The 24,873-nt window shown below is 40.7% G+C and overlaps 1 protein-coding gene across 2 annotated transcripts in view; it reads left to right on the top strand.

The window, feature by feature from the left end:
- CDK5RAP2 (CDK5 regulatory subunit associated protein 2) overlaps positions 1–24,873 on the top strand; it is a 197,558-nt gene that overhangs the window by 86,963 nt on the left and 85,722 nt on the right. For both annotated transcript variants that reach the window (XM_021674018.2, XM_064378500.1), the window contains exons 13-15: positions 8,948–9,118; positions 12,973–13,116; positions 22,663–22,763. In XM_021674018.2, coding sequence (XP_021529693.2) covers positions 8,948–9,118; positions 12,973–13,116; positions 22,663–22,763 — 416 coding nt within the window. The remainder of the gene's footprint in view (positions 1–8,947; positions 9,119–12,972; positions 13,117–22,662; positions 22,764–24,873) is intronic.

Below are 24,873 nucleotides of genomic sequence, written 5' to 3' on the forward strand. Positions count from 1 at the left end.
AGCTCAGAGAGGTTTGTTATTTCCCACCTTGTGAATCCTGTTTCTGTCAATTCATCAGACTCATTTTCCATCCAGCTTTGTTCCTCTGCTGGTGATGAGTTGTGATCCCTTGGAGGAGGGGACGCATTCTGGTTTTGGGTGTTTTCATCCTTTTTGCACTGGTTTGTTCCCATCTTTGTGGATTTATCTACCTGTGGTCTTTGTAGCTGGTGGCTTTTGGATGGTGTCTATGAGTGGATGTCCTTTTTGTTGATGTTGAAGTTATTTCTTTCTATTTTTTAGTTTTCCTTCTGACCATTAGGTCCCTCTGCTGTAGGCCTGCTGGAGGTCCACTCAAGATCCTGCTTGCCTGGGGATCACACACATGGGCTGAAGAATAGTAAGGGTTGCTGCCAGTTTCTTCTTCTGTTATCTTCATCCCAGAAGGGTACCTGCTACATGTCAGCCTGAGCTCTCCTTTATGAAGTGACTCTTTGGATATACGGGTGTCAGGAAGCTGCTTGAGAAGACAGTCTGTCCCTTATAGGAGCTCAAGTGCTGAGCTGTGAGCTCCATTGTTCCATTCAGGGCTGCTGGGCAGGTACGTTTAAGTCTGCTGCAGTGGAACTCCTAACCGCCTTTTTTCCCAGGTGCTCTGTCCTGGGAAGGTGGGGCTTTATTTATAAGTTTCTGACATGCTGCTTCCTTTTTTCAGAGCTACCCTTCCCAGCAAGGAGGTAGTCTAGTCACCTCCAACAGTCTGCCAGCAGAAGTGTTGCTGGGCTCTGTCCAGCTGCTGTGTGAACTTCCTTGCAGTTTTGTTTATAGAGGTACAGTTAGAACTGCCTTGGTAATGGCGGACTGCCTCTGTAATGGCGATTGCCTTGGTAATGGTGGACTGCCTCGGTAATAACGGACTGCCTCGGTAGTGGCGGACTGCCTCAGTAATGGTGGACTGCCTCGGTAGTGGCGGATGCCCTTCCCCCAGCAGAGCTGGACTGTCCTGGGTCCAGCTGTGCGTGCTGTGAAACTCTCAATCCAGAGCATTTCAGATTGCTGTTCTTTGTGGGGGTGGGACCCGCCAAGCCAGATTACCTGGCTCCCTGTTTCAGCCTCCTTTTTTTCAGTTGAATGGGTGGCTCTGTCTCCCAGGTGTTCCAGGCACCAGTTGAAATGGCCGCCCAGATTTGTGTGAGTTGTTGTGTGGAGACCTGCTGTGCTGGCTGAAACAGCTGTGCTGGAAACTCGTGGCTCTTTTCACTCCAGGAATCTGCTGGTCTGTGGGCAGTAATAACTCGTTTGGAAACGAGGTGTTCACTCACCCTCTGCATTGTTCTTGCTGGGAGCTGCACTCCAGAGCTGTTCTATTCGGCCATCTTGGATCTGCGTCTCCAGGGGAAGATTTCTAAAAGTGAGTGTTAGATAAACATTAAGTGGATTGGGATCATTGCATTAGTGAGTGATGCAAAAGAGATCTAAACTGTGGTGTGGAGGTGAACTGAGAAGATGTGGAATCAGAGATCTGGAATCAGGCAGATGTTGTCCCTTACTGACTATGATCTTGGGCAAATTACCTGTCTCAGCCTGTTTCCTCATTCATAGAATGGTAGCAGTCCCATCCAACTCATTCCTTGATTCATTCAGTCATCCAGCAGATGCTTATTTGGTGCTTTCCTGGTTATCTATTGCTGCGTAACAAATTACTCCAAAATGTGGTATCTTAAAACAACAAGCATTTCATTATACCTCATGAGTTTGTGAGCCAAGGATTTGGGCAGTGCATATCTGGCTTTTCTGCTCTACGTGACCCAGGTTACTCATAGTCTTCAGCTGGTGAATTCGGTGTGCTGGAGGGTCCATGATTCTTCACTCACATATCTGGTACCTGGCTGGAAAGAACAGAAACTGGCACAGTGTCACTTCTGCCGTATTCTCATGGTCACAGCAGGTGCTACACTGCCCAGATTCAATAGGAGGGGACATAGACTCCACACCTCTTGATGGAAGGAAAGTCAAATAATTTATGGCCATGTTTAATCTACCATAGTGTCTACAACATGCCAGGTACCATTCTAGATGCTGGAGATACAGCAGTGAACAAAATACACAAAACTCTTTGCCCTCTTGGAGCTTGCATTCTGGTGGGAAAACTTCAAGCAAAATACACATGTAAATTATATAGTATATTAGGAGGTGCCATGGGGCACAATGGTGAAGGGAAGGAATAGGGAGAGTAGGGTGGATGATCAGGGAAGACTGGACTGAGAAGATGACGGTTGAGCACATACTTTAAGAAAGTAAGGGGAGCAACCTGGAGAACTTTCCAGGCAGAGAGAGCAGCAGGCTTAAGGGCCTTGACCTGGTGTGTAAGAGGAACAGGAAGACAGCCAGGGTTGCCAGAGCAGAACTGGTTGGGGAGAGCCACAGGAAAAGAGGGCAGTGAGGTCAAGGGGGTCCAGCTGGTGGGCGCCTTGTGGGTCATCATATGTTGTGAAGAGTGAATGCATCATTATGAAAGTGTCTAGCACCTTGCCTGGAACAATGGTAGGTGCTTGACACAGAGTATCTTCTATTAATAGAACTAAAATGTGGGAGTTCCCAGATGTAGGAATTTTCAGGTAGGGGAGTTCCCAGGTGCCCCTTACTCAACTCAGTACCCACTCTTTAGCCACAGCTGCTCTTTTGGCACTGGTGGTATGGACTGTTTCTGAGCAGTCACTGACCAGCAAAACACAATCAAGTAGGCAAAAACATAATGATGTCCATTTGAAAGGTGAACCCTCATAATCAGCCTCTTCTCTAATAGCGTTAGTTTGGTAGCTAGACCCTGCCCTGGTAGATTTTCTAACATAGGGGGAAAATGAGCTTTTGTGTGTATGTTTGTGTATGTACACCTTGGGTCATCCTTGAGCGATCAGCTTTTCATTATGACTGTCCTTGAAACTATTTTCATTCGTGGCCCGCAAGGACAGTTTACACAAGGATAAATTCGAACAATAGTCAAATATATAGAAGCATGATTGGCAATCAAAGGATGCAAATTCAAACACTTGTGAAGAACCTTTTAGTACCAATTAAATTAGCAAACATTTAAGAAAACATCAGTGTTGGTGAGGATGTGGTGAAACAAAAAACTCACACTTGGTGATGGCACTTTTGCCACTTTTTTTTGGAAGAAAGTTTGTTACTTTATAGAAAGAATTCTGAAAACATACTTACCCTTTTGGCCTGGTAATTCTACTTTTGGGGATTTGGCCTAAGAAAACAAATCCAAAGTTAGAAAAAACAACTTGTTTTATGCTCACAGTTATTCTTTGTTGTAATTTTCTTTTCTTTTTAAAATTTTTTTTTCTGAGATGGAGTTTCGCTCTTACTGTCCAGACTGGAGTGCAATGGCACAATCTCGGCTCACCGCAACTTCCACCTCCTGGGTTCAAGTGATTCTCCTGCCTCAGCCTCCTGAGTAGCTGGGATTACAGGCATGTGTCACTGCACTCAGCTAATTTTGTGTTTTTAGTAGAGATGGGGTTCCTCCATGTTGGTCAGGCTGGTCTCGAACTCCCTATCTCAGGTGATCCGCCCACCTCGGCCTCCCAAAGTGCTGGAATTACAGGTGTGAGCCACTGCGCCTGGCCTCTTTGTTGTATTTTCTTTACTACCAAACAGTTGGTGACAGTGGGAAAGTAGTTAAGTGACTTAAGAGATACTCATTAAAATTGTTAAGCATAAAGATTATGTGCTTTCACTTTAAGCTCTGCCTTGCCACCTGTCCTGCCTTTCTTTTAGACTAAAAGAATAAGCAGAGCCAAGTTGGGAGCTCAGTACAGCAGCTCTCTAGACCTTTCTCATCTCTGTACTTAAAACATTTCTTGACTTTATACTCCTAAGCTTTTCTTTTTGTTTAATTGTTCTTTTATGTCGTTATTTAGTTGCTGTATGCTCTTTGTGGGCCATAGTATAATGGAGTAAAGTGAAATGGGGTAAAGTCCAAACCAAACTTAAAACTTTATAAAAATTAGGGCTGCAGATGGACAGGAACTGAAAGGAGCACCTACTGTTTGAGAATGGTTTAATACATTACCATGACTGTATTTTGGGGGAATGTTTTTATTCTTTAGCTTTCTAATTCTGTTAATGTTGCTTTAGTATCATTTGTAAAATAATATAAAAAACCCTTTCTTTCCTTCTCCAGAATCGAATTTCTGTTTACTGACATTTATAATTCATGCTAGGTTCTTGGTCTAGCTGTTTGGAGTAAAGGTTTAGGACAATCTCATCATCATCTTTTTGCCCAAGAAAAAATTAACAATTTTTAAAGTATTTTAAAAAATGTTACTTTACCAATTATGAATGTAGTCTCTGCTTAGTGTGAAATATTTTAAATTTGAGAAAAGAGTAAGACAATTTAAAAAAATCCTCCTTAATCATGTGTTCTGGTACTTCTTGCGGGTTTCTAATAAATACCTTAAACTAAAAAAACCTTGCTCATTATCAAAAATTTCAAATACCCACAAAAGGAGAGAATAGTACATCGAACCCCTATGTGTTTGTCTCCCAGCATCAGCCATCATAAACTCAGAGCTAATCTTGTGTCATCTCGTTCTTCCTCTCATTCCCTCCTTTTCAACACTGAATTCCTTTAAGCAATTCCCAGACACATTGTTTTATCAGTATTCCAGTATGCTTTAAAAAATACCATGTTCACATCAAAAAGGGTAGTAATCTCTTTAAGATTACCAAACAACCAATAAATGTTTAGATTTCCCTGATTGTCTCATTAATAACAATTGTTTGAAACAGTTTGTTTAAATCATGATTCAAGGAATGGTGTGGTGGCTCGTGCCTGTAATCCCAGCACTTTGGGAGGCTGAGATGGGAGGATTGCTTGAACCCAGGAGTTTGAGAGCAACTTGGACAACATAGTAAGACCTTGTCTCTAAAAAAAGACAAATCGTGATCCAAACAAGGCGTACATATTGCTGTTTGTTTGTTTATTTATTTTAGAGATGGGGTCTTGCCATGTTGAGTAGGCTGGTGTCAAACTCCTGGGCTCAAGCATTCCTCCTGCCTTGGGCTTCCAAAGTATTGGTATTACAGGCGTGAGTCACCACACTCGTAGATATGTTTTTTTAAAAAAGGCTTTTTATTTTGAAATAATTTTAAACATACAGGAAAGGTACAAAAACAATATAGAGAGTTCCCATTTATCCCCTAGTGTTAACATTTTGCGTAACTGTGGTATACTTATCAGTATCAGGAAATTAACACTGATGCAACACTATTAACTAATCTACAGACTCTGTTTGAATTCTGCCAGTTTTACCATGAGTGACCCTTTTCTGGTTCAGGATCTCACTAAGGATCCACGCTGAATTGTCATGTCTCCTTAGTCTTGGCTAATCTGGAACAGTTGCTCAGACTTTGTCTTTTATGACCTTGACTGGTTTGAAGGGTACTGGTCAGTTATTTTGTGAAATGTTCTTAAATTTGGGCTTGTCTGGTGTTTTCTCATGATTAGATGAGGGTTTTGTGTTTTGACAAGAATAGCATGCAAGTGATGTGCTCTTATTAGTGTGTTGTATTTGGAGTACGTAATGTCAATCTTTCATTATTGATGAGGTTAGTGTTAGTCATTTGGTTAAAGTGGAATCTTCTGGGTTTCTTCACCATCAAGTCACTATTTTATTCACTTTATAATTAATTTTGTGGGGAGATCTTTTGAGACTGTATGAATATCCTGTTTTTCGTCATACTTTCAAGACTTCTAGCATCCATTGATGGTTCTTACTTGCAACAGTTATTACTGTGGTGTTTGCCTTGTTGTTATATATTTTTTCTATCTTTCCTTCTATTCTTATTAGTTATAAGTCTACTATGAGGAAGAGCTGTCCTCTTCCTTCTCCTGCATTTATTTGTTATTTTGCTGTTAAGTTTCAGTGGATTATTATGGTCTGATATAAGTTTATGCAATGGAGAATATTTTCATGTTACTTATATTAACATTATTTCTTCTGTTACTCAATAGAGTTGTTTCTATCAGTATGGACTTGTGGATATTGTTTTACTCTATAAGTTATAAACCATTACTATCATTATTTATTTTATTGTTCAAATTGACCCAGATTTGGCCATTGGGAGCACCTTCAAATTGATTCCTGTGCCTTTTCTTTTTTCTTTTTTTTTTTTAATTGTATTTTAGGTTTTGGGGTACATTTGGAGAACATGCAAAATTGTTGCATAGGTACACACGTGGCTTTTCAACATGACCCTTCATTTTTTGAGCAATTCCTTGCTTTCTAGGAGCACAAGATATCCTGGGCTCATCTCGTATTATATTTTCCCTGCTCTAAGCCTGGAATCAAGTATTTTCTGAAGAAACATTGGTTTCTTTTATTGGAAAATGATATTTAGAAACCAAGATGTGAATGATAGGTATTCTCATTACTACTGGAGTGTTATTGCCTCTAGGCTTTGTTAGTGTACAGAGCTGAAATATGCATGTATATTGACACATGCATACAAACATCTATATTTCTGTATCTGTTCAATTCTGTGTGTGTGTGTGTGTGTGTATGTGTGTGTGTGTGATCATGAATTCAGACCCACATAATCTCTCCCAAAGTGCTGAGATTACAGGCCAACTTTTTGACTTACTGTTTAATAAGAGGCAGCTTCTCCCTCCTGTTTTTCCCCCATGTAATTTATTTGTTGAATATGTTGGGTCATTTGTTCTTTAGAGTGTTTCACATTATGGATTTTGCTGACTGTTTCTGTAATGTCATTTGACTTATTTCTCTGTTGACTCTATTTCTAGTAAAGTGGTAGTTTAGATAAGATGCATGGTCAAATTCAAGTTAAATTTTTTGACAAGATTACATTGTAAATGGTCATTTGTACTTTCAAATATTTGATAGTCTCTCTTTTTGTGATGTTACTAGCTACTGATCATTTGCAAATGGTGATAATTTAATTTCATTGTTCCTTTTATAGCCGAATACGTCTGTAAAGAGAAACTTGGTTTTTCATCACTTGTTTAGTTACCCTGAGGTGCAGTTCATACAGGAAAGTCAAAACAAGTTCCCTAGAATCCTCCAAAGATGACTGTATTAGCGTTCTATTGCTGCTGGAACAAATTACCACAAACTTGGTGGCTTAATAATACAAATCTATATCTTGCAATTCTAGAAGTTAGAAGTTTGAAATGGATTGCACTGGACTAAACTCAAGGTGTTGACAGGGCTGCATTCCTCCTGAATGCTTTAGGGGAGAGTTGGTTCCTTGCCTTTCCCAGCTCCTAGAGCCTACCTGGTTTCCAGGTCTGAGTCATCTTTCCATCCTCAGAACCAGCAATATAGTTGCATATATGCAGCTGATACTGATTATGCTGTTCTAAGGACTGTGTTTTGGAACCACTGCTTTAAAGAACCCTGTTCTTTTTTTGTAGGAAAACATATTTAGAGACTATAGTCTGGGTACCAGGGAGGACATCAATTCTAGCTGTTTTTAGTGGAAGAAAGGAAACAACAGAAAATAGAGGTTCATATTGATAATTGATATTTCAAATTCAAATTGAGAATGACAGAATGACAAGTTTTCACTTCTTTTGTATTTGTATTTCTTTTCTACTAAAAGTTTGGTTTTTATGACATTAATAATTGTTTAATAAATATATATACTATATATACTCACACAGTTTTGGAATAACATTACCAATAGCATTGCTTATAACATGATTACTAAAAACAGTTTAAGATTTTTTGTAACCTCTTTTATACTTAGAGAAATATCCCACTAGGGATGTACAAATTATTCTGTTTCAGTGTTACTGAAGTAATTTCTCTCTGTTTGGTTAACCAATCAACTGGTTACAAAGTTAGATTCATTTGTTTGCTCTTCATTCAGTTTTAAGGGATTTTTATTTTATTTTTAAGATAATTGCATAAACATTTAAATGATTGCAACATCACGTATGTAAAATGAGTTCTAGTTTCTATCTTTGTCCCTTCTACCTTTTTCTCTCTTATACCTTATAGGAAGTCATTTAATTTGTTTTGTGGTTAAATAAATGGCAGTATACTATCCATACTTATTTCTCCTGGGTCTCTGCTGCTGCCACACACACTTAACAAAATATTCAGATTACTTTAGGGCAGTATATTTATATAGAGAGAGTTCTCATTCCTTTTCCTTTATAGCTTAGGAGCGCTCCATTGTGAGAATGTACCATAGTTTATTCCTCTATTGGTGGACATTTGGATTGTTTACAACCTTTTGCTCTTATGAGTAGTGCTTCAGTATTACAAATAATACATATTTAAGGGTAGTCACAATCATTCCATATATGTTTTTTTCTTGTCTTTTTCTGTAACACGGAAATAACATGAACATTTTTTCGTATCATTATGAATTCTTTGTAAATGGTATTAAGACAGTTTTTTTCCTGATTATGAAGATAACACAGGATTATTTAGAAATTGTGGAAACTTCGAAAAATAAATAAGTAAAAATCAACTGAAAATTACCCATAGTTCCTCTACTTAGATATACTGTTGTTGTTTTGATGTGTTACCTCATAGCCTTAGGACATTTGATTAAAAATTTAAAAAATAATGAGCTTCTTATTATCTGTACAGTTTGATAATCTGGTTGTTTTGACTCTCATTTGTGTGTGTGTTTTTAAAAATACTGTACTCTTTATAATTATTTATCTGTTGTTCACTATCTAGTTTCTTTTTGGTTTTTCAGCATTTTAAATAATGTTGTGATAAATATGCATAAATCTTTTGCCAAATTGCAGATTATTCTTATAGTGGTTTTTGTAAGATTTTGTAAGTGAGAAGTATATACTTGTATACTCCCTTAAATACATCTATTATCTTGCTCTTGTAGCAGTAATTTAGCAAGTCAAACATATAAGAGATTAAAATTTTTGTCAAGTAAATTCCATTTTTTTATTTTCTTCTGGTAGGACCTTAGAAATGAAGTTGAAAAATTACGCAATGAAGTGAATGAAAGAGAGAAGGCAATGGAAAATCGTTACAAGTGTCTTTTGAGTGAAAGCAATAAAAAATTGCACAGTCAAGAGCAAGCGATCAAACATCTAACAGAAAGTACCAATCAAAAGGACTTGCTGCTTCAGGTACTGTCACTTTTGTATAGATTTTTAAATTTGGCATGGGTTGATTTTGCTTTTTTCAAAACAATTCTTTTGCAGAAATATTTATGATCATAGTCATCATTGCTATGTTTCAGAGCACTCTAGAGCTTTCGTTATGTCATTTGGGCTTCAGCCACCAGGGAAGTAAGTGGTGAAACGGGAACTCAGAGAAGGGAAGAACGTATCCTGGGTCATATGACTATTAAATAGCAGAGCCTGGATTCCGACTCTGGTTTGTTTTGCCCTAGGGGTCAACGCACTTCACTGAGGTTCTTCTACTGCAGATACTTCCTGTTGCTTATTTATAACATGCCCTTTCACTCCTCTGTGTGTTTCCTGTAACTGTTCCTTTTTCTTTAGGAGCACCCTTCTTGTTTGATCATATAGTGAACTTTTGAGATTCACTCAGACTTATAGATAACCATGATGGAGTAAACATAGGCATTTAATTCTGCTTCCTCTGGAAACCTCATTCAAATAACAGTGAAAGAATAAAAAGGTATAAACCCACAGGGACTAACTAGGAGAATGGAAGCAGATATAATAGCAAGTGTGAGTTATCAACAGAATTTTGGATAAATGTGGCTTGTAGACAAAAGAGGTGGAAAAAAAAATTGGCTAAATGGATGGGTGAGTGTTAGGGGCATAGGATTCGGCTTTCTCCATGCAGTGACATGCCTTTGGGACAAAAAGCCAACAAGAAGCCAGCTGGTTTATGCTACAGAACCCCAGAAAGGCATAGCATGCATTGGATATAGCCGGTACCTTTAAAAACGAGAGATTGGCTGGAATTCTAAGCAGTTATAGGTGACCCATTCCTCACCAGCAGGAGACCTCTGGAGACCTTAAATCAGGGAAGCTGTGGCCATTGGGCCACCAGATGTAACTGAAAGCAGGAGTGACCACTTAAGTGAAAACAGGGAGGGAGTGGAAGTGTACATGCCCAGCAATGAGATGCCTGGGAGGGGAGAAACAACTGAAAGATGCTGACAGTTGGGGCTCCTCCAGCAAAACCTGGGCCCCCACCTGCCCACCTCACTGTGAGGCCACCTTTGATTGGTCCTTTCCACACTCCCAGAGCTGCTGCTGAGCATTTTTAACCCCTAAAAGTAGATGGATGGCCTGAGTTTATCAAATAGGAGCAAAGAATTTAAGAGAAAAGATGGCTGGCCGCAGTGGCTCATGCCTGTAATTCCAGCACTTTGGGAGGCCAAGGTGGGCAGATCACCTGAGGTTGGAAGTTTGAGACCAGCCTGACCAACATGGAGAAACCCCATCTTTACTAAAAGTACACAATTAGCTGAGCATGGTGGTACATGCCTGTAATACCGGCTACTCAGGGGGCTGAGGCAGGAGAACCACTTAAACCCAGGAGGCCGAGGTTGCAGTGAGTGGAGATCGTGCCATTGGCCATTGCACTTCAGCCTGGGCAACAAGAGTGAAACTCCATCAAAAAAAAAAAAAAAAGAAGAGGAAAGACAAAGACCAAACAGAACAGAGCGAGGTAAAGGAAATAGAAACGTGCAAGGAGGAGAAAACAAGACAGCTTTAAAAATCCAAAAATTCAGGGTCATAACATCTTTTGAGAAAGCTCTGACAAAAAAGATATTTGGAAAAGAAGAATGACCTATTGGTATTTGAAAGTATGATTGCAGATATAAAAAAGTTTAAGAGTTAGAAAAGTTGAAAGATAAAGTTGAATAAGTCTTCCAGAAAATAGAACTAAACAAATAAACAGATGAGAAAATGGGAGAGAAAAGATAAGAAAACCAGAGGCTTGATACAAGAGGTCCAAAATATGACTAATAGGAGTTCCAGAAAGACAGAACAGGCAAAACAGAAGGAGGGAAATTTTCAAAGTAATGGGAGAAAATTCCCCAGAATGGAAGGACAGCTGTTTCTACATTGAAAGGGCCTGCTGTGTTTCTAGCACAAAGAATGAAAAAAGGCCCATACCCCATGGTGTGTCATTTTGAAATTTCAGAACACAGGGATAAAGAGAGGACCTGAAAGGCTTCCACAGAGAGGAAAATACAGGTCACATACAAAGAATCCACATTTGGAATGACATCAGAATTCTTAGCAGCAACATTGGAAACCAGAAGATGGAAGAGCAATGCTTTCAGATTTTGAGGAAAAGTGATTTCCAATCCAGCATTCTGTACTCAGCCAAGCTGTCAGCAAGTGTGAGGGCAGAATAAAGGCATTTTCAGACATTTGGTGCCTACAGTCATCTGCCTCCTGTGTACTCTTTTGCAGAAAGCTCTTGGTGGATGATTCCACATGTATAAAGGAATAACCAAATGGGAGGGAATAAGCGAAAGAGAGAGACAGGCTCCAGAGAGTAGGGAATTCACTGGGCATGCGGTGAAGGGAAGTCCTGGGATGAGAGCTGAGCTGCTTATGTAGAAATCTCAGATTTGAGCTCTTGAGGAGGGCTTCAGTTGGAATTTCTCCACGAAAGTAAAATGCAAATGGTCAATTTTTTGATGTGTGATCACAGAACACCGTATGGCTAAGTCATGAGCAGTATTTGCTGGCTGTAATGTAAATGCAGACTATTGATTTAACTAAAATTGGGATATAATTATTAGGAGAAGGGTTGAGGGACAAAGGATGTAAGAGCTGAATCCTCAAACTTCTATGGCAGGAGCCAGTAGATACAATCTAAACTTAAGAAACCAAGAAATGTATGAATAAGAATGTAATATAGAAACATGGAGGTATATAGCAGAAGAAATAGCTAAAGAGTTGAAGGTTTTTTTCCTCTGAGAGTGGGATTTAAGAGGTGAGAGGAGAGGAGAGGGAGAGGATACTAATTTTCCATTTAAGCCTTGTAGTACTATTTGACTGTTAAACTGTATATATCTATAATTGGACTTTAGAAAAATGAAAATGAATAGTGTAATTTAAGCACAACTGTATTGTAACAATTCTAGAAAGTCAGTATTGGTTATTTGATTCCTAGTTCTATTACAGTTGAGTGGGTTTTTATAAAGAATTGCTTCTACTTTTTTTGTTTGTGTTCACTGAATTTCTTATAAAAGTTTGAATGGATAAATTAATTCTGCTAGGTGCTTAGGAATAAGATGTGTTTCCTACCCTTTATTTTTGACAGAGAGTGGACAGAATCCTAGTTCAAGAGTTACCAGGATTTTAAATGGTTAGGAATAGATTGCACGCAGAAGACCAGAGATATGGTCTCTGGTCCTGTCGTATTGTTGGATGTTAGATCTTCTGAGGGTTCAGTCAGTGGAATTGTATTGTGTTGATCATGAAGGACCCTTCATATGTGACCAGACCCTAAAGCAATACTTGCAGTCTTGGTTTTTTCTTCCTGGAAGTCAGATCTCCTTTTATATATCGATATGGATGTTCAAGTTTTGTCAAATTTGTAACATTTCAAGAGAAACTAAGACTTTGTTGGGTTTTGATGTACAAGTCTTATAATCATCCCCATAAGCCCACAGGATTGGAAACAGATCACATCCTGAGCAGGATGGACCCAGGTTTGGAACCAGGTCTGTCAGGTGAGAGCCTGGCTTTGTCCTCTACACCCACTGGAAGGTCATCACAGTGGTGGTGAGCGAGGACAGTTTGTAGCGACTGCCACCGTCTTTAGCTCTGCGTTGCTGGCATGCTGCTATTTTCCAAGTTGTAATAACATAGAAATGGAGTTGCGTGATGGTTTTGTAATTGCCTAGTATTTTGGAATGATGAAAATTATGTAGGGGACATTGTGAAAAAATAAAAGTTCTCCTTAAGGAGTTTGGGACAGTTTCTTAATATTTTTTTCTTGATGACAACTTCCTTATTAATTTGTTTCATTTCATTAGAAATTCAGTGAAAAAGATTTGGAAGTAATACAGCAGAACTTCTATTTAATGGCTGCAGAGGATCTCCAGCTCAGGAGTGAAGGCTTAATAACAGGAAAGTGCTCTTCTCAACAGTCACCAGGCAGCAAAACCATCTTCTCCAAGGTAAGCTTAACTGAAATGGGACATTCACATGTGAATGGATTCATATAATTTTCTGAAACATATTTGATAGCTCCTTTGATCTAGAGATCCTCAAATGCCTTCTTGCTGATAATTGAGCCTACAACAGGTAGAAGGAGAAGTTCTTATCTTACCATGCTACAGATTAATATCCTTCAGCTGAATGTAAGTATTTGCACTACACAGCAAACTGAGAAATCACAGCTTGTTAAGCCAGGAGCCTCGTTTGCTCTATCAGGGCTTACCTCTTAAGAACTGTGTAATCACAAGTGTTTCATAAGTTTTCCTGTTTAAATTCATACAAAAAATGGCACAACAGTCTCTTCCTTATCTGGCCCCAAGTCATCTTTCCAATCTCATTTTCTTTCTTCTCCAGCAACAGCGATTTGTTAGAGATTCCTGAAAACACCATGTTTGTACCTCTCTGTGCCTTTGCATGTGTAGTACCATCTACCTGGAATGATTTTTCCTTCCTTGTTTACATGCTAACTCCTGAACATCTCTGCAGGTGCCATCCTAATGTTGCCTTCTCTGTGGAGCCTTTCCTGACCCTGCTTAGTAGTGAGGTCTCCTCTTCCTCTTGTTCACAGCACTTTACACACTCCTCCATCATGGCACTTAGTCTGTGCGTTGGAGTTATAGGATCTACTTTTCTGCTTACCCTCACCTGGGCTCCTGTACAGCACCATGGGCAGGCACTTCTGGGGTAGGGAACTGGCACATGTTCTGAATCCCAGTGTTCAGCCTGTTGCTTGGCTCTGTAAATATTTGTTTAGTGAATGAATGAATAATACAACCAGGCAGCCAGATACGGGAAAGGAAAAGAATTAACTGTAGGCTAGGTTTTTTTTTTTTTTAAAAGAGAAACCTGGCTTTAATTAAGTTCATGCTTTTGGAAGATAGAGAACTCTTACGCAAATTTGTTTTCTGATGAGTGGCTCTGATCGTGACTTGTGGTTTTTGTGAAGGGTGATTCTCAAAAGAATTAATAACTGGTGTAGCATGGGCATCAGCCTTCAGAAAATACTCAGGCACTAGGGCTGGAGACCTGGAGGCCTGCTCCTGTGCCAGGCATCAAATTGTATAGTTAAAAAAACTAGTAGGGACCTCATGGCAAGATCCCTAGGGAAGAACCAGGGCAGCTAGAGTGGTTGGAATGGATGGACCAGAGTTTATTTTGCAATTGGTGTGGAAGTATTTCAGTATTTTAGCAACGAGTACTAGCCACTGTGCTGTGTATCTGCTCAGTATCAGAGCTTGTCCTGGGGGTATCATTGGCTGAGCAGTTGGAGCTGTTTCTTAATTCTGACCGTTTGTGTATTTGCATTTTGCTGTTTCTCTTTGAGAATGTCACCATGGACTCATGGAGCCTTTGGGCTGGGCCAGCAATCTGGAGGCCTGGATTTCTCTCTCTCGACTCTGTCATTTCACTTACATAACCTGGGGCAAGTCTGATAACTAAATCTCAGAGGGCTAATAGTCTGTGATTCTAACTAGCATTTAGTTAATTTGATTTTGACCAACTTTACTTGGCTAAGATTCACATTAACCTGTAATAGGGCATAGTCTGTTTCATACCAAGATAGCAGCTCATCAGGTTATTTTAGATGGAAGTATCTTCATTACTTTGAATATATTTAGTTAGTTAAACTAAAATGCTATTTTGAATCACATTTTTAGTCATGTAAAAAGTATCTAAATGTTGAACAAAATGTTTATAAATTTATTGGACAGGGTGTGTATTTTAAAATTTAATTTCTCTAGTTTTATCATTTTGTTTTTAGTTTTTTTGTGGTAGGTGATGTCTGTACTTCATATGACCGCAAATAAATACAAAGTTACTGCCTGGGCGTTTTGTTAATATTCAGATCCTGGTGATATTTAAATTACTGTGTCAAATACCTAAGTATTTTAGCAAAGGCTTTAATTGTGTTCTGCAAAATGAATTGCAAATTGTAGATAGAGAGTTTCTGGCCAGCCATCATAGCTCACATCTGTAATGCTAGCACTGTGGGAGGCTGAGACAGAAGGACTGCTTGAGGCCAGGAGTTGGAGACTAGTCTGAGCAGCATAGTAAGACCCCCGCATCTACAAAAAAAAAAAAAAAAAAAAAAAGTACAAAAATTAAGTTGGCACAGTGGTGCACACCTGTAGTCCCAGCTACTCAGGAAGCTGAGGCAAGAGGATTGCTTGAGTCCAGGAGTCAAGGCTGCAATGAGTTATGCTCGTGCCACTGCACTCCAGCCTAGATTACAGAGTGAGCCCCAGTCTCTTTATTTTTATGTTTTTTGAGACAGAGTCTTGCTCTGTTACCCAGGCTGGAGTGCAGTAGCACAGTCTTGGCTTACTGCAACCTCTACCTCCTGGGTTCGAGTGGTTCTCCCATCTCAGCCTCCCAAGTATCTAGGATTATAGGCGTGTGCCACCATGCCTGGCTAATTTTTTTGTAGTTTTGGGAGAGACAGGGTTTCACCACATTGGGCAGGCTGGTCTCAAACTCCTGATCTCAAGTGATCTACCTGCCTCAGCCTCCTAAAGTGCTGGAATTACAGACAGGAGCCACCACACCTGGCCGAGACCCTGTTTCTTTAAAAAACGAAAGTAACAGCAACAAAAGAATTATAAGTGATCACTTAAGAATTGTAAATTTCTGGTGTCACTTTAGGAAATCCCAATTGTCGCAGCCTTGCGGTCGTAACCCCTCAATCCCCCCATCCCAAGAAAGGGGTGCTTTTCAGATTGTAGTTCTTTCTTTGTAGAAAATGTGAATTTCTTCTGCTCTGTCCTTGGCTATTTTGTGTTGGTTTAGAATTTATCCTGTGCGCATTTCCAGAAAGAACTTGAGGCTATGATCATGTCTCCATAGACTCTGGGCAGTCTGTTTTTCTTCTAATTATTGTGTGATCCTGAGAATTAATGCTAGATGACTAGGGAATTGAAGAATAGAGAGTAAAACACACTAACCATATTTAACTTACTGCAGCCAGAGATTTATAGCTTGGTTATTGACATGGTTGGGACATTGCTGCTGAATTTTCCGAGTATTAAAATTAATGTCTTTGTTGCAGGGCTGTGACATAGCTACTGAAATAGACACCATCTATCTACTAGGCCTCTAAATTGCCTTGATTACCAAGAAGTGATCCATTAAGCTTTCTCATTATGTGTCTGCTGCCTCTTTAGATGTGATCTGCACATTACATGTGTTTCCTTCAAGTCATTAAGAAAACTATGGTAAAGTAGAAAATGCCTGGCTTTGGTGTCAGAATGCTAGTCCTGCTACTCACTGGCTCTGTGATCTTGGGCAACTCAATGCCTCTGAAACTCACTTGCCTCATCTGTGAAGTGGGCAATTGCATCCCTGCTGTTTGAGAGGATTAGAAATAATGGAAGTAGATTAGTTAAGGTTCTTTTGGTTGCAAGCCACAGAACCCCATACTGGGTGGTCTGAGCATGGCCACCATGAAAGGGAATATTGATTGGGAGCAGACTGGAGGCTCTCACAGATGCTAGGCAAGACTTGAGCAGCCACACTTTGGGGAGGGTGAAACTAGGGCAGCACCATCAACCTCGACAGCAGAAGTCCCAGACTTTAGGGGTCTGTCGTTGACATGACACAGGCCTAGAGACTCCCAGCTGTCTCATGTTTTGGTTTCAATCTCTCACTTCCTGGGAGAGAATTGTACTGGTTTAGCAAGCGGGCCCAGGCCTGGCTCACAAAGGAGAGGAGTCTTCCTGGGACTCACCCCTGTGTTTTAGGGACAGTTCTCAGGTGAGGCAGGGGAATGCGGTAAGCGGGGTGGTCATTCCAAGGGCCGTGTGGAACACATCACAGAGCCAGTCACACAGCAGATGTGCGGCAGTGATGAGTGTTATCTCCGCTGAGAGGCCTCCTGTCTGCGTTGCTCCTTGTTTGGACGGACTGGGTGGAGGGGTAGGGTGGGGGTTGGTTGCTCCTGCTGAGCAGGTGCTTCTCATGACCCCTCTGGGCAGCCTGGCCGCCTGCCTGTGTGTCCAAGAGAAGCTACTGGTTTGTCAGCTCTGCTGAGGGAGCCAAATGACTTCATTCTAATGGGGCATGATTCAATGCAGGGGAATAGGTGATTGATGAAATGGGACCCAAATGGCTTTGAAGAGTTCATTTATTTAACATGGGTAAGCAATTTGCTTCTAGGAAGACGTTGACTCACTCTGACTTCCATTATGCAAAATATCCCCAGGAATCTCTGCTCTTAAGATTCATATCGGTCTCTGGGTTCCCCTCTTACCTACTTAATCATCAGTTCAGCAAGTATTTGTGGCAGCCTTTGATTTGTGCCAGACACTGTGCCTGGCTTAGGACACTGCTGCTTGCCAGGATCCCTCAGCCCTGTAGACAGGTGGCTGGCGCACCAGCTCTGGGGGCTGGAGGAGGGCATCTTTGTCAGTCAAGAAAGGGCTTCCTGATGAGGTTCGGCCTGAGAAGATCCTGTAAGTTGCCCTGGAGAGTGGTAAATGATGGCACTGGGTCTCGGGGGGATAGACATTCCCCCTGGGGCTCCGATGAAGGGATTTCCCAGTTCCACTGAGATGCAAGGGCAGGAGGAAGGGAAGAGGGCAGGAGCTGAGGAGAGTGGTGGCCTGAAAATTCTGAGGAACCTTTGGAATAGCTGCCAGAAAGAAGAAAAGAGCCTGAGCAGATACGCAGGCCCTGGCGTGGCAGTGGGCTGTCCTCCTCTAGGACTAGGAGCCAGCCTGCAGAGGTCCTGTTAAGAAACTGGGTCCCACGTGCATTCATTCCTGGAGTCTCTGTGCCATCTCTCAGAAATCCATATTTATTGTTTTTTTCTTGTCCCTAACCTACCTTTTTTGGTTGGCTTTGAAGTTACATACTTAAGCGCAAATTCTCCCTTTACCAGTTACTAGCTGAGTGGACTCAAACAAGTTACTTCTGCTCCCAGAGTCAGTTTCATCATCTGAAAAATGGGAAGTTCCCTGGAATACTGTGGCGACTAGAGATAATATGTCAGTAGCTAGTATAGCACTTGGGAGCATAAGAATAATAGTAACAGCTGACATTTATCAAGTGTTTGCTTCGAGCCAGGCATCATTCTGAGAACTTTGTCTGGATTAACTCATTTAATCTCTTTAACACTCCAGGACATAGGTAGAATTATTACCTCTACTTAGAGTTAAGAATATTGACATGCAGAGAGGTTGAGTAACTTGTTCAAGGTTGCACAGTTCTTAAAGTCACACACTCTTAATCATCACTGCCCCTCATGTTAGGTGCTCAAGAAACAATAGATCTTCTTATTTTGTCACTGGCTTTTCTTATTTTCTTTGGCTGGCCTTTATATGGCTGACAGTGATGATGTTACCCTTGCCAAGCACCCAGATGCACTATATTTAAGGCATCTATTACGGGGCAGTGATGAGTGGGCTAAAGAGCATGGGCCTCGAAGCCCACACCTGGCCTCACCATCTTGAACTTCTGTGCCACAGTTTCCTTCTGTACCACAGTTTCCTCATCTCTAAAATGGGGAGCATAGTAACACATAAGCACATTGGGTCATCGTGAAGATTAAATAAGAAATTGCCGTGACGTTGGGCGCAATGGCTCATGCCTGTAATCCCAGCACTTTGGTAGGCCAAGGTGGGCGGATCATGAGGTCAGGAGATTGAGACCATCCTGGCCAACATGGTGAAACCCTATCTCTACTAAAAAAATACAAAAATTAGCTGGGCATGGTGGCGAGTGCCTGTAATTCCAGCTATTTGGGAAGCTGAGGAAGGAGAATTCCTTGAACCAGGGAGTCATAGGTTGCAGTGAGCCGAGATTGTGCCACTGCACTCCAGCCTGGTGACAGAGTGAGACTTCATCGCAAAAAAAAATGGGGGGAAGAAAAAAGAAAATGCCTGGAATGCATTTAGCTTGGTGGCTGACATACTGGGCCTGGAGAGCCTCCTTGGCCTTGATGTCCTCTTTAAATCCTACGCACTCTTCTCTGAGGTCCTCTGGCTGCGCATGTGTTTTTGTGCAGGTGGGAGCTGAGAGAATCCCACATGATACTGTTGTTATGTACAAGTGGCATTTGGGAACTCCTTGTGCCGTTGACATGTGGCATGATTTACAAAAGGGCCTGACGTTTCCAGCAGTTTGGATGACTGACTTACCATGACCAACCTGGTGGTTTAGCATTTAAAAGCTTTAATTGGCAGGTGGTGCCTTGGCCTTGTTTTGTCAGGCTTGGAAGCATAGCCGTATTCCCCTAGATCAGGGATTCTTCACCTTTTTTGCCCTCTGCATCCTTTTGGCAATCTACTGAAGCCAGAGACCCCTATCTTGAAAAAATGTTTAAATGCATAAAATATATGTGTAGGATTCTAAAGGAAACCAAATATTTTGAAATTAAGTTATCAAAATATAAAAAAGTTATGCTATGGAAATGGTGCTTCTTTATTAATATGTTAAATAGTAAGATGTGGTGAGTATAAGTAATACCATAGTTATAAAGTAGCGATAAAAATGAATATTTTGAGATATCTGCAACATATACAAAATAACTATTTCTTTTGATGACAAAGTCAAGGTAATACCACTAGTATTACTATGGTTTGTAGGAATAGCAATGTTTCTTCAATTCATAATTGAAGGTAATGCTAAATTTCAGTTAGAGGTTAGTGGAAATAGAGATATAATTTTTTCCTCTGCTCATATACCTTCAACCTGTAAATTTTAATCAGGTTGAAAACCTCTGTTGTAGGTGGTATGTTAGCTTTAGGAGAAAACATAAGTCAGTGTGAACTACAAAGGCTGTTTGCGGCCCCAATTTCTTCACTAACTGAACATCCGCCTTCCAGCGTTTAGAGAGCACTTAGTTGGCGCTAGGCCCTGTGTTGGGTATTCTACACGTATTAACTTTAATTGAATATTTTTTCTTATTTTGAAATAGTTTTAAATTTATAGAAAAGTACAAAAATAAAGGATTGTATTTTTTTCTGAGCCTTCTGAGAGAAAGTTGCCAATGTGAAGCCTTGCCTCCTCTGAATATGTTAGTGTGTATTTCTTATAAACAGGAACATTCTCCTGTATAAGCTCAGCCCAGCCACTACCAACAGGAAATTAACCTGGTCTAATTTTCTCCATCACTACCTTCTAATCCTCAGACTCGTTCACATTTCATCAGTTGTCTCAATATCCTTTGCAGCAAAAGGATCCTATTCAGGATTATTAGAAATGCCTTGCATTTAATTGTCTTGATACTTTAGTCTTTAGTTTGGAACAGTTCCAAAATCTTCCCTTGACTTTCATAACTTTGACACATTTGAAGTGCCCAGGCCAGTTTTGTTACAGAATGTTCCTTCAGTTTGGGTTGTTTGTCTGGTGTTTTTTTTTTTGCTTATTAGGTTCAGTTTATGCATCTTTGGCAGGAATATCATGGTAGTGACGCTGTGTCTTCTCATTGTGTCCTGTCTGGTGATACACAATTGGATTTGTCCCATTATTGGCTGTGCTAACTTTGATAACTTTATGAAGATAGTGTCTGCCAGGTGTCTTGACTGTCTAGTTATGCTTTTTTCTCTTTGTATTTAATAAGTATTTTAGGAGAAGTGTTTTGAGTCTGTGTAAATATCTTGATCTTCAAACTTTTGTGTACTAGTTTTAGCATTCTTTTATGTTTCTTGGCTGAATTATTTATTACCGTGATAGTTGGCAAAGGGTGATTTTTCTAATTCCATCATTCTTTCTACATTTATTATTCATCATTTTTCTATAAAGGAAAGCCTGCCCTTTTTCCTTCCCATTCATATCAGTATGGATTTATGAATTCCTATTTTATTTGGTGGGTTATAATCTATTAATATCAATGGAGTATAAACCATTACTCGCATTATTTATTTCAGTGCTTAAATCATCCCAGATTTGGCTTGTGGAAGCCTTTCCAAACTGGCTGTGTGTCCTTTTTGACAACATACCATCATTATTTAAGCATTTCTTTAAAATTTTTTTTTCAGCTTTGAGTTATAATTGACAAATTAAAATTGGATATATATATAAGGTACACTAGATGTTTTGATAAACATATACATTGTGAAATGATCACCATAATCAAGTTAATTGGCATATCTGTCATCTCACATTGTTACTTTTTTTTGTGTGTGTGATGAAGAAACTTAAGATCTACCTTCTTGGTACATTTCCAGTATAAAATACAGTATTTTTTGTTTGTTGGTTGGTTATTTCAGGGTCTTGCTCTGTTGCCCAGGCTTCAGTGCAGTGGCATGATCCTAGCTCATTGCAGCCTCAAACTTCTGGGCTCAAGGGATCCTCTTGCCTTAGCATCCCAAGTAGCTGGGACTATAGGTGCATGCCACCTTACGCAGCGAATGTTTTTATTTTTTACTTTTTTGTAGAGATGGGATCTTGCTATGTTGCCCAGGCTGGTCTTGAACTCCTGGCCTCAAGTGATTCTCCCATCCTGGCCTCCTACAGTGCTGGGATTATAGGTGTGAGCCACTGTTCTGGCTAGGGTATTATTATGTACAGTCATCATGCTGTACATTACATCTCCAGAATTTATTCATCTCATATAACTAAAATTTTGTTTCCTTTGACAAATGTCTCCCATATCCTCATCCCTCCAGCCTCTGGCAACCACTGTTCTATAAGCACTTCCTCATTTTCTGGCACAATAAAATGCTATATACATATCTTTTATTGTTCCTGATTTTCCTTTTCCTAATATGGGAATCAGCCATTTCTCCAGGTATTTCTCGTTCTTTACAGTACACAGGTTATCTTTTATCTGCTCCATAACTCCATAAGGTGGTGGCAATTGTCCACCATTTTTACAGGTGAGAATACCAAGGTTCCCAGTAAGTAACTTCCCAGAGTCTCAGAACTGGTAAGTGGCAGAATCAAATTTTGAACATTAAAACATTTCACATTTGTGAATGCGAATTCACAAAATGACATCCCCATTTCATAAATGAGGAGATTGAAGCTCATAGAGGTTTGTTAAGCTACTTACCCAAGATCATACCTCTAGTAAGTGGCAGAGATCCAACTCAGGTCTCTTCGTCATCACCCTGTTCTGGATGCCTCCCAAGAATGCCTCAGTTGACCTCTTGTATGTGACTCTAAGTCCCTAGTCCCCAGTACTTGCCAGGTTTTGGTTTGTGAATTTCTTTTCTTTGGAGCAACAGTGAGTATGGAAAGACATTTTTTTGTCGTGTTGTAAAAATGATGACCAGCAACTCTGAGGGGTGACAGTCTCACGATGGGCTAATCCCGTAACTGATGAGTCTTCCTAGCAGCTGTTGGAAGCTCAGCTCTTAGCTTTGTTCTGGGGTGAGTGATGGGCAGTCATTCCCCACTCCTCCTGAAGGTGGTGCTCTCTGACTGTGGCCTGAGCCAGAGCTAGGCACAGGGCGTCACCTTCGTTTGCTTTTAAAATCTGGGACTAGCTACATCTGTCGCATAATATAAGGATGTACTCTTTCAAAATTCTTCCCTTAATATCATATGCTCATTGTCATTTCCAGGAAAAGAAACAATCATCAGACTATGAAGAGCTGATTCAGGTCTTAAAGAAAGAGCAGGACATCTATACCCATCTGGTCAAATCTCTGCAGGAATCAGACAGGTAAGGGTTTCTTTCTGTCTGGATATCACACATGTAAATGCGTGCACACACAGACACACACACACACACACACACACACACACACACACACCCTACCTTTCAGTCAGTGCTGGTGATCTGTAAGGCAGCAAAGTCCTGCCAGGTTGCTTAAGGAGCTTATAAAGCTTAGATGGTGATTGCCCTATTTAATAGTCAGATGTACCTGTTTTCTATCAAGAGTTGTCAAGAATTGTCTGATTTTTGGCAACAAAATTGTGATTAAAATATCATGATTACTCAGGTTTTAAAAATACGGTATTATATATTTAGAAAATGCTTCCATGTGTATTATCTCATATGATCCTCACAGCCATTCTATGAAGTAATAATAATGCTATCCCTGTTTTCTATAAGGTCATGAAAACTAAGATAGAGTAAGTGACTTGTTCACAGTCACACAGATGTCAAGTGACAGAACCCTGGGACTCAGATAAGTCTTCCTATCTCTGCAGAATTGCTGAAATGATTTGCTGCCAGCAAGTGTGGTGAGGAGAGCCAACTCTAGGATTGAGGCCTTGTTCTAGCCTTGGCTCTCCCGCTTTCTGGCTCTGTGTCCACAGGCAAGTGTCCTGCTCTGGGCCTCTGTTCACATATCTGTACTCGCAGGGTTGGCCTCAGGAAGTTCTCACATTGAGAAATCATCTCTTTACACAGTGGGATGGGTACAGTTGAAAGGATATGATGTCTGGAATTCATTTCCAAACAGTGCAGAAGCTGAGGAAGTGGGTGGGGAACAAGATTGGCCCTGGCTCTCTGATAGTTGGGGCTGGGGTACATGTAGATGGGGAAGAGGTTCATTATAGTAGTTATTTTTTTCTTTTATGTATGTCTAAAATTTTCTGTAATAAAAAGTCAAAGAAGAATCACCCCTCATTTTTCCCTCTCGTATGCTCTCTGTCCTCACCATAGTGAGCTCTTTATTGTTCCCTGGGCTGCGTGTTCCTGCCTGTATCTTCACCTGTGTTTCCTACCCCTCTATTCCCAACCTTTCCCCTACTTTGTCTCCTCCCAGCCCTTTAGGAATTAGATTGAATGTTACCCTTGTGAGGCAACCCAGCTAATCCCCAGAACACTTGCCTCTCTGTGTTTCTGCCCTGTGTTGGGAGGTCACCTCGTGTCACCATCTGTGCCTGCTCTGCCTCCTCACCTGTGTTGGGAGCTCCCTCAGGGCAGGGATCCCACATTACAGTCTCTGCTTTCTGGGGCCGGTACAGAGTAGGCAGGAATGTTCTATTCAGGAATGCCCCTCCCCGCCATGCTGATCTTCTAAATTATGAGATAATTTCTAGATTTTTTCATTGGAAATGAATTTAGGGAAAACGAAAACATGCTGCTGAAGAGGGGGCGGCGGGGAGTTGAGTCATGTGTGGAAACTCACAGAGGGAGTGGACACATTTCCTTTCAATCGTGCAGCTTCTCTGGGTAGGAGCCAGGTTGATTCTGGGTACTGAGAGGTCCTGTGGGTGGATATGGTTGCCCTTGAGTCTTCTCAGCTTCATGAGTGGCTACAAGTTTCACAGGCTCTTTCTTAATGAATGAAAACTTGGATGGGACTGAGGCAGGTCAGGGCCATGACTAACAAGGATTCTTAAAAGGTTTCCTGTTCATCTTCAGACTTGTAATACATTTAGGGGGAGACAGACCCGGGTTCACTTCTCAGCTCTGCCACTCAGCAGCCCTGAGCTCTTGGGGAAGTAGTTTCTTACCCTGAGCCTCAGTGTGTTTGTGAAATTGAGATTGGCTGGTCTGCCTGCTTACCTACCTACTTACATATCTACCTACTTTACAGGGTTGTGTTGAAACTAGAGAGGACACTGTCTTAATAAAGACTTAATACTTCCTGGCATGTAGTAAGCACTCAGTAATTCGTAAGATTTCTTAAGAATAACAACAACATGAAAAGCTTACATATGTCTCAATATTCCATCATGCGTAAACTTAGTTTGCAGGGGGCTTTTGAATCCTCAGACCTTGGCGTATCCAGATGGCAGTATGTGGGCTAAGGAAGATGGAGCTCCCTTCTGTAATTCTAGCACTGTTCACTCTGGAAATTGGCAGTAAAGGTGGATGA

The sequence above is a fragment of the Aotus nancymaae genome, unplaced genomic scaffold, assembly GCF_030222135.1.
Source record: "Aotus nancymaae isolate 86718 unplaced genomic scaffold, 86718_ANA_hifiasm-v0.15.2.pri h1tg000003l, whole genome shotgun sequence".
Taxonomy (NCBI): domain Eukaryota; kingdom Metazoa; phylum Chordata; class Mammalia; order Primates; family Aotidae; genus Aotus; species Aotus nancymaae.